The sequence below is a fragment of the Opisthorchis viverrini genome (assembly GCF_000715545.1).
Source record: "Opisthorchis viverrini unplaced genomic scaffold opera_v5_225, whole genome shotgun sequence".
Classification (NCBI taxonomy): domain Eukaryota; kingdom Metazoa; phylum Platyhelminthes; class Trematoda; order Opisthorchiida; family Opisthorchiidae; genus Opisthorchis; species Opisthorchis viverrini.
This window is the reverse complement of record NW_008751883.1, coordinates 545,416-559,950: the sequence shown is the minus strand read 5'-3', so window position 1 is coordinate 559,950 and position 14,535 is coordinate 545,416. Positions and strand designations below refer to the sequence as shown.

At 45.7% G+C, this 14,535-nt stretch overlaps 1 protein-coding gene across 1 annotated transcript in view; it reads right to left on the bottom strand.

Annotated features, from left to right (window-relative positions):
* T265_08591 (hypothetical protein) overlaps positions 1-14,314 on the bottom strand; it is a gene marked incomplete at both ends in the record, with an annotated part of 74,885 nt that extends 60,571 nt beyond the window's left edge. Inside the window, 3 exons of the mRNA XM_009174443.1 lie at positions 2,344-2,532; positions 4,460-4,639; positions 13,304-14,314. Of these exons, the coding sequence (XP_009172707.1) occupies positions 2,344-2,532; positions 4,460-4,639; positions 13,304-14,038 (1,104 nt within the window). The remainder of the gene's footprint in view (positions 1-2,343; positions 2,533-4,459; positions 4,640-13,303) is intronic.
* Positions 14,315-14,535: the final 221 nt, after the last annotated feature.

Here is a 14,535-nt window from a genome sequence, read left to right as displayed (position 1 = left end):
TTTCAAACGGTGGTTAACCATCTCGCCTGCAAGTAGCTAAATTTCGACAAGTAGTTCATTCACCTTCTAGTAAATACCGGAAATCCGTCGTAAAAACACTCGCTAAGTAGAGACGGCCTCTGCGTTTGTTTTCGCGATATCTTTGGGCCCAAAACATGGGGTGAAAAAGTGGTAAATGAAACAGTAGTTGAGTAATCCGGATGACACTCACGCCTCTCACTTTTAGAGCGTCACCGCCCTCCAATGTTGCTGCGGCGTAAACGGGTCTGCATAACTAACGATGCTCCGGGATGGAAGCAGAGAAACACTTAAATGCAGTAGTGATGATGAAAATACCGTTTTCTAAAGTGTAAGATAGGCTCAGTCCCGATGCGGCTGAACAAAGTGCGTAACCAGGTAATACGATTTCGGCGGCGTCCTACTAAGTATGTGGCAATTATTTCGTTCTATGACACTCTGTTCGAAGTTATAAAGCTCGTCAAAGCAGAGGATGTCCAAATAAAACATCGGGGGAAGTGGCAGTTGTGGGACGTGACCTTCAGAAAGTGGTTGAAAGACACGTTCAGGGCACTTTCAAAGTAACCTAAGTGCTAAAACCATGGTGTTCACAATTAGACCCGTTAAACAGGAATACGCAAGGACAGCGTCTTGTACAACCACACACCTGTTTGCAAATGCTACGCGAGTGTAGACCACGCTTTTTCATGCAAGACCGATAGTTCCGCCACACCAACATCCCGACATCCCACATGGAATCCACGTGCATCTCACAGCCAAGTTCACAGGTTAGCTGATGTTCGGAACAGAACTATATGGTGGAAGATTTGTTGGTTAAATTTTGATAATTGTTCTACCTTCTAGAAGTCTAATTGGGTCGTGAGTTTGGCCGTTATTCTGGCGGTAATTTAACTATGAAATTGGACCATACTCATCTGGCTCTATGTTAACTCATATGCTCACGTACCGTAAACACAAAACAGTAAACCTTTAGCCAGCCAGTTAACTGTGACTTCATACCATCATTCAGCTACAAACTGTGTGAAGAAGTACAGTGGTCCCGGCTGTTACGGCTTCGTTCACCGAGAACAAAAAGAATAAGGTAACGGCTTAGCCATTCAATCGACCTTAAGCAGTTTCATTGCCCAATATGGCATGGAGTCAGAGGGCTACGCATTGAAGGCAATATCTTTGATGCGGGATCGCCACTGGCTGCGTGACAGCCACATTTGTTATGGTTTGTCTCATCCCGGGGTCCCCATTCAAGGAGACGGCTGACTTGACTGGTAAGGGCTTCCATGCTTCATGCTTTCCAATTGGCGATTGACCGCCCCTGGGTCATCTCCAGCCGACACAAGGGTTAATGAATAGGTGAAAACATCCTACTCCACAGAACAAGATTCGTCGAATGAAATATTACTGATTTTAAGAAGAAAATTAGTCTACGAAGGGATAGACGGAGAGAAACAGATCGTGTGCAATGGGTTATGATTGTTGTTTCCGATTGTTCTTGTTCAGCCTTAGGTAGCCTGGTATTATCACATCCCTCATGTACCCTCCGAGTGGTACGGCAGTTACGCGTCGAAAGGGTGTCACGGATGAACCATTATTATAGTTTGTTAATGTTGAATACGTTGTCACTGAACTACATTTAGATTATTATGGTTTGCAGCTAAAATGACACAACGGAGAAGTGGTTGCAGCCAAACTTTTGTGGATTTTATCGAAACCTCGTGAACGCGAACGCTGTGAAATTTAAGATAGTTCTTGCGACAGTAAAGGCGTGCCTATCTGCCTGTGTGAACAAACCTTTTCAAGGATGAACTGCCCGGATACCTTGTCCACTGACCACTTAGGCTCGAACTGCAAAACTGCACAAAGCCTGATCGTATGTAAGAATGGGTCAGTTTTACTGGCCTCGCCACTCATCACTATCATCGTCGCTGGCAACACCAGTGTAAAATACTACGGACTCATGACCGTCAATTTAAATCGCCTATACCAACTAGGGGAGAAGGAGTTGTCTAGTGCTAGTCCAACATGAAAAATTCGAGGTGATTACTGCACAAACACCGGTTCATTCAATATGCTTTACGAAGCAGCGTTCTTACGGGGATTTACAGATGTATGTTTTTTGTGTGCACACGCAGAGCTAAATCTGATATGCTCATATCATTTTCCATCCGACCCATCGAGCTATACCTGAGGGGCAAAACTGGTCCCACAGTTTAGAAATTTTCGTTCTAGATGGCCAGAAGAACTAAAGATTAAAAAAAGGCGGACTCCTTTGAAAGCCATATATACTAAAATTTCCAATAAATTAGAGCATACATAATTACAACCTACCTTTGAGCGTAAAGATCGATGTTCTTCCAAAGCGAGTTTGGCTCGTTCTACTGTATCCAAGTCTGGCTTACGCTTCAGCAGATTGAACAGATGTCCGAATTGATCCATCATATCTTGGGCGGAGAAGAAAAACTCCTCAACACAGCACCGGATCTTTATCCATTCCTCATGATGATAGGGTAATGTGCCCTGGAAAAAATGGTCAAGCGACGTGGAGGCGAATGTTACACGCACAAAGATCAAATACATGAGAGGTAGCAGACTCCAACGGATTGGACACCTTCAGAATAAAAGTACATTGAGTTCCAAGCAGCTTGTGGGTATATTCATTGAGTCATCTGAAGAGTACCCTGATATCTTCACAAGTCCAACCGCAAAAAAACGATTACGAACAAGTGAGGGAACTATGGAGCGACACCGTAAAATAAAAAAACCCAAATTAGCATATAAAGTCAATACAGTTCAAAGGACTGGACTTCAGTTCACTGTGTAGAGACCGAAACTTACTAGTAAGCACGACATGGTATAACAGTTAAGATGTGAGAGTCTGTGGTTCGAACCGACTTGGGTTCACGATTGCTCCTGTTTATGCTTGAACAACCCAGCGGTAGCTAAGCTCTCGTGCCTCTACTAAGTTGCACTACAAGATTGTCGCAGCCAAACCATCATTTATCACTTATTGAACGTTGTCATTTGTGACGATCCATTAATTGCAGTGATCAGGTTGTAGTGATCTGTAGTCGGATTCGGTTAAGTGTAGCCTTCGCGTACTGGGCCCACAACATGGAGCGAGTCCGAATAACTTGTGTTCCTCAAGCTATTCTGGGCTTTTCGATGAATGTGGTCTGTTCTGTGACTAACGGTGCAGCTTACCCGGATTAATACCTAACGGCACCAAAATGAAGCCAGCTAGACGACATTCGGGGATGAGTACCGTCGTTAACAAAGATGAAAATGTTGAAGAAAATTTGACCGTGGCATACTGCCAGTATATTGCTGTTAGGCGACCCGATGAAAGCACAGCGTGAGAGATACAGTAGAGTTGCGCATTTTGAGACACGAGCCACGGACCCCAAGGTCAGTAGCTGGCATCTTAAGCACGAGTAACGTAACACATCACCTGAACAAGGCAAATAAAGGCTTTCGTGACAATGGTGTTACTTCTTATACTAGGCACAGAAGCATAGCTCTAAATTCGTGAAGTGTTTGGGATATTGGCACCACCATCATCATCATCGGTAGTAGTCGAACAGCAATCTGTACTGGTGCATGATCACTCCTTGGGGAATGTTCTAGTTATGAGAGCCAATATACGTCACGTAAGACGCTGGTTGCCGACGGGGTCAGTATGCGTGACGGGTATAGGTGCACGTTTTATCCACCAACGACACTAGACTGGAAAGGCCAAGCCTCATAAAAATAAGGCCTTACGCATCGCACAGAGGCACTGTTTGCAGGGAACTTCAGCTCCAGTGAAACGTCCATCGCTCCAAAACGAGACAGGCCAGTATAGAATCCTGTCACTTTGAAAACTGCATAACTACTGTATTGAACGAGTATTCGAACTACTATGGATGAGACAAAATTTCGCTTCCCACACCCTAATCACGTCATTCTAGGACACACTGATGGTCAAGGCTTTCAGGCAAAAATGTCTCAAAAATGTCCTTCCCCCAACCGAAAAGGGGCACTGACAATGAGAAAAAGATTGCACAGACTGGGTGGCAAGCCAAACAAACCACGACCATTAGTGAATCCCTCACTCCAGTCTGCATCGCAAGAAAATGGATGATTAGGAGACAGATTTTTATGAACTAAGACAAAACCGCATACTTCAGAGAATCGGCAACGTCTACAGAATGCTGAGACAGCTTTGAATTGCTCGACTTCAATGGAAGATGACCAGAAATAAGGTTGGCCAGTAGTGTCTTAGACCAAAGAGAAATCCGAAGAGTCACTGTTGCATTACGAACATTAGAGAAGGGAATGCTTTCACAGCGAATATCATTGAGGTGTGATTCCACGAATCCTTGTGAAAACATTTTGAGGATGGAAAAACCGAAAAAAAGAGACACCTAGACGGGCACGATCAGCTCAATTATCACCACAAACTTACCTCTAGTTCTGCAGTTAACTGACTCGGATCGACTTCGCGGAATAGCGTGGCCAAGGAGACTAGTTGGATTTCGAAATTGAACTTGCCGATTTGCATGTTTGCTTTGTGTTTTTCGAAAAAGTTATCCGGTTTGATTATGTAGGTTATTGCAACGTTGGGTACAACGCACTGTTCCACAGCCTACAAGGAGAGGAGAGACGGCAAATAGGTGCGCAGGTTAGAAGGATTAGATGGATGGGCTACAGAGGGGGACCGAAAGACTCACGTCAGTTTTGCTTCAGTATTCGACCATAACAGGATAAACAGTCCAACCGCTCAGCTATGGCGAGCAGCGTCCTAAGGCGCCACAGCCATGTACAGTGTGCCAACCATAGACACCAATTTTAGACGACCGTGCTCAACTGTCGCGAAAACAATAAGTACAGAAACGGAGGACAACTGGCACTAGCCCTGCACCAATAATCAACGGTGTCTACACACATGAAAGTCCACTCGGGTGATATAAACAGAAAGGCCAGCGAGTTTTCAGATGTTTACGTTAGGCTAGCACCAGGTCACTACCGTATCCAGTTTTTCTCTTTTCACTTAAATATTAAAAAAAGATTCAGCGGTAGCCCACCTTCAGGGCTTAGCTGCCATGCCACCCGGAGGAAGCACGAGGGCTGTGATACTGCCAGGTTGCCCAAGCCTAGACAGGGGAAGTCGAGTGGCAGAGGTCAGGCTCGAAACACGGACCTTTCGGTCAGTAAATTAGCCCTCTAACCACTGAGCCATCTCGCCCGCCCCCTAAATATAATCAGGCCTTGTGGTTGTGAGACGGTGAAGCACCAGTGCCAACACTGATGTTGCTGTCTCCGAGGTTGGTGATGGAAGCACCCTGTAGTGAGATAATCCAGCCGGTGGCTGAGTGTTCACTGGCTTACCTTTACCCTCTGGTCTTTCTATCATGGTTGAATGTCAGAAAAGTTCCCGTCAGCGTAGTCCGCTAGGTTACTGCAGCCCTCAAGCCTGAAGGTCGAATGAGTGATGCAGTTCTTGATTAGAATACGGTGGTTGGACTAGTATAGTGTGATAAAATCTGGCTTTATTTGGGGTGGTAGAGTGCACGATCGAATTTCGGTTTTGCACGAGTTCAGTAAACCCCATACTTTGATGTTGCAGGCTTTGAGCAAGGGGTATTTCCTGACTCTATCTGCAGAGTAAGAATGTGGAAAGCCAGCACATAGGTCGGATCCCCGGTTCAAAGTATTCTGAGATCAGTTGGTAATGCACTGGTATCGAAATAGTCGACCAACCCAAAAACATCCGGCTGCATACTGAAGAGATTAACGAAATGCACTGATAAGCATGGAGCTGTGGGGAAAGAGAAGTGATAATCTCCCAGTTATCCAGGTCAAGAAGAGTTTGGTTGACGAGTTACTTCCTAAGCTTTTTACTAGAAGTCTGTGAGAGAAGAGAGGTGTTTGCTGCCGAGGGCTACTACCATTGAGACTGCTAGTAGCTCAGATTTTATAGTTTGTCGACGGTTTGTTCTTTAAGCCTGCTAATTAGGATGTAAATGTTTTAGCACCAGTCGAGGTGCATTGTTGTGACATGAAGTTGTGTTCCTAACCCTTTTCTAAACGGACTGACCTGAAAAGGGGCAACAAATGTGGGGTCTTCTAAGGAACCCTACTCAGAACTGACTCAAAGGCCGGGACCGATTGGCTTTGGGTGATAGTCTATGCAGAAGAAACAGAGAAAACTCCTAATACTACTGCGCGCAATTCATGTGCTCGGGACCGCATTAGATCCTCTGTTTGGAATATCTACGGATCCCAGCAAGCAGCCGAGAAAGCAGATGGTACGTCAGTTGCAGTGTGGGACTCGTGTGATTAGTCTGCTATAAACGCTTGTAGAAGTTGGGTGTGAGTAGCACCCATTTTTGCACGAGGCTGGGCCTATCTTTTACACGGTCAAGTGACGTCTGCGGGGTAGTAGGAAGGTCGCATTATTATCATCATCAGACGGCTATTCGCCGACTAACCTTGTATGAGAACCTAAGAAGGTCATGCGGCATTTCCCACTACATCGCAATGGGGTAACTGAGACATGCGAACTCAAACCGCGAGATAGTGGAAGACGTAATTGAGGAACCAGTTACACAGTGGTCATGGTGCTAGTCACCATTCTAATTGTTTGAGTAAATGTGATTCTACGTTTGTGTCTGGATAGCAGCAGCCTCCTTCCACGGCTTTACCAACGTCCACGGGAGGCGCATGGAACTCTTATCAGGGATAACAACTTAGTAATATTCTTAGACTGAATTTGCTGCACAAATGCTTGTGGTCGAACATACCACTCATGAGGTTACTGAAAACTCATCAGTAGCTCATTTTCGGTTTCGATCTTTTTACAGCTCATCAAGTAGATAACCCACAGATTTAGCTGGGACGAGATGGCTCAGCGGTTAGAACGCTAATTTATTGACCGGAATGTGTGGTTGCATGTGCAATTCATGATTGCACGTGGGCTGGGATACTGCCATGGCGCCCACACCTAGACAGGAAGACGATTAGGGTCCCCAACCAAAGCCTTTGGCTCAAAAGCCTAACCGCAAGGCAGCGGTGTTTGGCGGGAAATGCAAATGCATTACCATTTCTACGGAACAAGTCGCTACATGTTCCAACCCCCAACCTGGAGGGCCAGGAGACTGTGTTCGTCAGACCTCTAAACATTGACCAACCTGGTATGGGAGACTCTGTGAGTGACACAGGACACTCTCCAGTAGAGCTCAATGGATCGCTGAGGTGCGCAAACCGTCACATCACGGTAAGGTCCAGTCTCTTCGTGACGGACCGGAATGTGCGTGGTTCGAACCCAACTTCTGCATCTCGACCTTTTCTGTCTAAGCTTGGGCAATCAGGCATTCCGGTCCTCGTGCGTTCTTCGGGTGACATGGCTGTCAGGCACTGTCACAGCTGAACGATTATCTTTTTTTATTATTTATCCGCAGATTGGGTTAAGCCTCTCGTTAACAGTAACGTAATGTGCAAATGAGAGCATTCAGTCAATTGCGTCCGACTTGGTGTTCAAGAGAGCACAAGGTTGATGGAAACTAGGGAACTACGCCTGCACAATGAGCCCGAAGGATGAAGCTGGTAGTGGGCTATCGGGGAATATTTAGTGCGTTATTTTATGGAAACTCACGCGCAGTGGTAGAGGGCTGGGGCCTCTGTAGGTATATACTTACTTGTCGCCATCCAAAAACTACTCACATACAGAAACACAAAATCTAACGAAGCAAAGCTTCCAAAAAGGGAAGTCTCACCCCCGAGGACACGTTCGCTGTTTCCTACGAACTATTAACAGCTCATGGAAGAAACAAGGACACACTCAGACCGAAAATTTGTCTACTCCACAGTGAATAATACGTGCCTTCGGCTGACGGTCACACACTTATGGCCGGAAGTTCGTCGTATTGAGTTACAGAAAGTAAATGGGTTAAGATGAATGTCTCGAGGACCTTTTAGGACTGCAGAAACTGGCGCTACCCATAAATTACCTGCTGTCCGCGTTAGGTGACGGACAGTTACATCTGACTCCCCCGGGCCAGACAAGCCTACAACAGCCAAACTGTTAGACTGTTAGGTTATTGGCTCCGGTGGGGTCCCAGAAAAGGATCCTAACATCCATGGTCCCGCTGCTTAGACTCTAAAGTCAGAAGCTACGGGTATGGTCTCAGAAACAAAACCCTACCTTCTCCCACTGCCTTGTGGGTCAAAATGTAGAGCCAACGGCTCAAAGTAAAACATACCAAACAAACCCTCTTCTTCGGCCTGGGAAGAGGTAACGAGAACACCGGACCACACAGCTTAGGACAACGACCAGTTTCCTTGGCTTGTCAGCCCCTTGTGACAATCCAACCCCGTGGCTCTATAAATTCAATATAGATTCCTAGCTCTCCTACTAGAAAAACAAAACCAAAACATGAACCATTAACACAAAGGAATCTGCTCAGTGTACCATGACTGTTGTCTGATTATTATATTATCTATAGTATATAGTATATATACTATACTATACTACACACTATATAGTATAGTACACTCGTACTGAGTCATGTGCATTCCGGCTCATCCATACGTGTTCTTGGACAAGCGTTGTTTATCCTCGATAATTCGGACTCTCTTCTAACTCGTTCTAGGACGAATTCTAGACGTCACAATCTACTTGTCAGAGAATAGAATGGATCCACAGCTACGACCTCGGTTCTTCAACGGCGGCCCAAACTCCGCAGACGAAGTGCTGGTCTCGTACTTTCGACACCTACCTGATAACTGTCAAATCCTCCAAACCTGTACCAAGCATACCAACTTGCAAGATCCCTCGAGTTGGCTCGCAATAAGCATTTTTCGCTAACTTAACCCCAGACCGCAATCCTATTGCCACCAGATCAATACATCTGGAAGATGAATAATCCATTCGTGTCGAGGTTGATCGCTTATTCCAAGAAGGAATAATCCTGCCGTCAAAGTCTCCCTGGAGAGCGCAAGTTTTGGTTACCAAGAGCGTCAGTCATAGATGCCGGATGGCTGTTGACTACAGCCGACTCACATGTATAGACGCTTACCCTCTGCAACGCCTAGACAAAATGATGGTGGAAATTCTGCACTACGAAGTTTACAGTCCAAGAGGCCTCATGACTGCTTATCATCAAGCCCCGATCTCGATATCCGACAATCCTTTTACAGCATTCGAAGTCTGTGGTGGATTGTTTCAGTTTCGTCGCATGCCCTTCAGTATCAGAAACGGCGTAGATGTTTCAAGTGAACTATTAACAATATCCGAAAGGTTAAAAAGCACGTGTGCCTACACAAACAGTGGTTGTCTGTAGCAATACCTGAGGGGACGATGACCTTAACCTCGATTCGCTTTTAAAAGCTATAACGAAGTATGACATCATACTCAATAAGACCCTCACGGCTTCAAAAGTTAACAGCAGAATATAGGATAAGGTATGGTAAAGTGAGTAAACTAAACAGATGAGGGAGGCCAAGTGAGAAAAATCGCTCGCCTAATCGAGGCTGTGGTGTACGCATGTTAGCGAAATCATTCGTGAAGTTTACATATCGTTTACTACCAACTGTCCGTCGAAGGACCGAGTGTACACGGTGGCGGTGCACCGCCTACTGCTCTATGGATCAGAAACTTGGCATCGACGCTCAGCGCCTGAACATCGGTCTCTCCGATGCATTATCCAGGTCGGATTGGAACATCAGTTCAGTAATGCTGAGTTGCGCCATACGGTTTCAGCAAGGTTGTCATGATGGATGAGCTGCTTAATTTTCATGGTTTGTGCTGGTTAGGACATGTAGTTCATATGCCAGAAGACCATCTGCTTCGCAGAGCTCATTTTGCCCAACCATGTTCCAAGTGGAACCGACATGGCATATGAGTATAAAAGTATTAACCAGCAAATTCAGCATAACTGAGGAATAGCTTCTTTGGATGGGAACCCCGGGACTCAATTCATCAATGGTTACTGACACTGGCAGACACGGCTCAACCACGAAACAATCGGTGCTTTTGGAACAAAGTTATCGTCTTTAATGTGTAGCCAAGTTTGTCGTTGCTTGAAAAATGAGGACGTCATCACCGCTGTTTGGCTTAATCTCCCAGCCTTCCGGTTTTCCAAGGACAGGAACTAACGCACTCTTGGTAAGCGGTTTACAGATAGTAAACTAAACTAAAGCGATGGCTGTACCGTCCACGAAGTGAAAGCATGGATAGTGAAAGCGAGGGCAGTATTCTCTAGGCGGGGCACTCGTGTAAACTACGGGACGTCTGTCTCGTGAAGAGATGAACCTACGACACACTGATTCAAAAGGCGCTACCTCATAGTTATGGACGCTGACGTAAAAGCATGATAACGCACTGTATGCGATATCAAGATCGCTCAGTTGTTAAGGCATGAACTTGATGGCCGGAATGTCGGCGGTTCAAACTAAAACTTAGCATCGCAAATGCTCCCGTAGAGACTTGGGGAATCTGCCAATATTTCAGCCTCCGTAATTTCTTCATGTGGTACGGCAGCTAAACACTAAAAGGGTGTTACAGCTGATTTACAGCTTGATATCATGTGCTAGACTGTGAACATACATGGTTGTCTCTCCGAATAGATCAACAGGAGATATACGTCAGTACAGAGCGCAATGGCAGTCTGCGAACGCATGATCCATAGTTACTTTCAATCAATTGAAAAAAAGTTTGGAACCGATTGGTGGTCATCATTTCAGAAGGGCTGTAGTTTTTTTTATTTTTTTTTTTAGGCAACGTTTCGCCTTTGACAAAAAGCTTCACCAGACCAAGTGAGCAGGTCACCAAATTGGCCAGGTTATAAGACAGACGGAGGACCAAGCACTAAGTCCTCTTCAGATTATCACACCAGATCACTGTTGAGTGTTAATTAACGGCTCTTTTCGGTTAGTGTGGCTGTCTAATTCTTGCTTTGTGTGTTAGGGGAGTTTCAAATTGATTCTGATCGGGTTTGGTTCCTTGATCTTTAAATTTGAACAGAGGTTTGGCCAGATCGCCATACCCAACTAAGATATTCTGGCGTTATGTAGATGACACTTTCGTCGTGATGAGACAAGACAAGGTTAGTGAGTTTTACAACTATCTGAATGAACTGAGTCCACACATCAAAAATAGTATGAGGTCTGGAGAAACTAATGACCACAGTATATGAGAAGCCAACTGACACTGGGGCAGTTTAGAACTACTCGTCTGTCCATTCAAAATCGGTATTCGCTGGTAAATTCTTGCGTGTTAGGGGAGTTTCAAATTGATTCTGATCGGGTTTGGTTCCTTGATCTTTAAATTTGAACAGAGGTTTGGCCAGATCGCCATACCCAACTAAGATATTCTGGCGTTATGTAGATGACACTTTCGTCGTGATGAGACAAGACAAGGTTAGTGAGTTTTACAACTATCTGAATGAACTGAGTCCACACATCAAAAATAGTATGAGGTCTGGAGAAACTAATGACCACAGTATATGAGAAGCCAACTGACACTGGGGCAGTTTAGAACTACTCGTCTGTCCATTCAAAATCGGTATTCGCTGGTATTGCTTCATCAATGTTTAGGCTCTGTGCACAGAAGCTGATCGGACAGCCGCCCCAGTTGAAGCAAAAAAGCAAACTGTGGTGTAAAGGATACCCCTTTAGTTTTACTAGACGTCAATTACGAAGGGTGCTGGTACCGGTGGCGAAACCCAACAGGGAATGGATCGGGACCGCTGTCATTCCATATAAACCAGGTACAACGGAGGTCATTCGAAGGTTTCTAAACACGGCCAACATAAGAGTGGCTTTCCAGAGGGGAAACACTCTACGCTCTGCAATGGTGCAAATGAAGGATCGCCTCCAAGCAAACAGAACTAAGGGCTGTATACGAAGCCAAGTGTCGCGACTGCATTAAAGTCTATATAGCACTCACGGCCAGGGGACTTCACACCAGAATCGAAAAGCATAACGGGGAAATAAACAGGCCGCCGAGAAACGCAAAAGAATATCCAGCGTTACTAAAAGACTCTGGAATCGAAAAACATGTAATGGGCACGGTATACAAAATAGATTTATAAAATGGTGAGGTTTTGAGGCGTCACAGAGACAGACGGCCCAGGCGGTAGAAATTGCCAAGCATCCCAGTGTTAACAGAATGAAAAGCGTGGAACTGTCAAGCGTGTGGAGAACGGTTTTGGATCAGTCGAGCTGACAGGTGTTGGTGTGCGGTCATCAGTAGTCATCAACTGAATTCATTCGACCGCAACCCCGCCCCCCCCCCCAACCCCCAAAAAAAAAAAAAACTAAATTGTCGCAGCACTCACAACCCCACAAAGGCCAAGAAAAATCTACCTGTGGTACAAGACCGAAGTACCCTGAAGTCGGAGATCAAGGGACCAAACCCGATCAGAATCAATTTGAAACTCCCCTAACACACAAAGCAAGAATTAGACAACCACACTAACCGAAAAGAGCCGTTAATTACCACTCAACACTGATCTGGTGTGATAAGCTGAAGAGGACTTAGTGCTTGGTTCTCCGTCTGTCTTATAACCTGGCCAATTTGGTGACCTGCTCACTTGGTCTGATGAAGCTTTTGTGTCAAAGGCAAAACATTGCCCAAATAAAAAGCTAGACTGTTTATCAAGCCCTTCCGAAATGAAAACACAATGGCATGCCTTTCGAGGGATGACCGACACTGTACAGAAGCCCACATGTAATCAGATGAGTTCCAAAATTCGAGGGGAACCAGCCGCTGAGGTGAGGTTATGAGAACAAGAGGGATTCTGTAATGTCCGTCTATTCCAGTTACTGGCTGCAAGCAATCATCTGGCATGTTGGTCAGTGGCAAGCAACGGCCCCTTGTCACAATTAACTAGTTCCCAACAGCCTTTATTTCATCGCAACATAAGTGACGAAAGGAACACATCCAGATATCACATGCTTAAAATTTCGTTCAGCCACCGGAGAACAGATTAGTATCATGACGGAACTGAAGACGATGACCATCAAAATTAATATTTACCTGCACTGACGCCAAGCAGTCTCTTCAATCCAGACTAATAATTGAAAACCGAGCAAGTAACAATTCCTTACTGCCCCAAGTTCCAACTCGTAGGCACGGCAGGCACATTCAGTGTACATGAGCTGTTTCTACTCGAATTTATTAGAAATCTCCGTTTCCAGATACTGGTGTAAATATGCCGAAACCAACCAATGAAGGTTCCTCTGAATAACAAGCGAATCTAACACTAAGGTTCTGTGGACACACCACAACCGAAATTTCGTGACTTACCCTGAGTATTGGCTTGACGTTATTCCACGTAGTCCCGTTTCGCATGTCAACGATGACAGAAAATCCAGCTTTTTTTACACTTTCATCGGGCAAGTATGTCAAATAACAAACAAGTAAACAAAGGTCGTCATACGGAATGTCATGGGCACGCGAGTTTGACGGAAAACACAGCAAAGGACCACCTTGTCTGGACCTCCCTCCAGGTAGTAGGGCAATCTTTTCTCTCAGCAGCTTGACGTGATCACGTGCACGCAGGTGCGTTTTTCGACTGCTAACTGAACTAACACCGACACTGTGAGCGGTAGACCCCGCGGTACAATACCCACTAGAGGAGTTCAGCGTACTTACGCTACTGCCACAAGTGCTTGGCAAAGCCTGGACTGGGCTGATGGAAGACCGATATCGATGTCCAGAATGATGATGGAAATGTTCAGAGGCACCGAAACGCTGTTGTGCATGCTGTGGTGGTGCGTGCTGCGGAGCACCGTGATAAGTCTTACTTGTGTTATGAGCACTTGACTGACTTTGTGACGCACCTGCGTTTGAACAAACAGGTTGAGAGTGTCTATAAGCCCCAGGCTGCGCTTGTTGATGAGATCCAGGATGGGTGCCGTGGAGGCGTTGAGGGTGTGGTTGGTGTGTGTGGTGGTGGGCATGACATCGGGCATTTTTTGACCTGTTTGGACAGTAGAATTCCAGAACTTCGGGGTCAAGACTGCTGTTGCTGTAGTTCATCCCACAAAACGATTGGAATGTAACTCAGCGGGTTCGAACGGTAAAATAATCACGTGTTTGGTACATCCGAATGCAAAACGCATGTCACATAATATGGGGACTAACAGTCGGTAGTTATGGACAGCAAAATTGTAATTCCGCTAGTATTCATCTATTTATTGGTTGATGCCGGGACGCGGGAAGAGAAAACAGGGAAAACGAAAGGCGATCCGCCAGCATCCCCAAGGGAAATTGCCCGCCGATTAGTTTGAAGTTGTTTATCCACGCCACTCGTTCAGTTCACCTCACGGAATCACGGATTCACGGATTGATACGCGGGAAGAGCAGGGAAAACGAAAGGCGATCCGCCAGCATCCCCAAGGGAAATTGCCCGCCGATTAGTTTGAAGTTGTTTATCCACGCCAGCCACCCAGTTCACCTCACGGAATCACGTATTCACGGATTGATACACAGGATCGAGGCTTTTGCCCAAGTTTCCCGGGTCGGTTTTGTTCTTG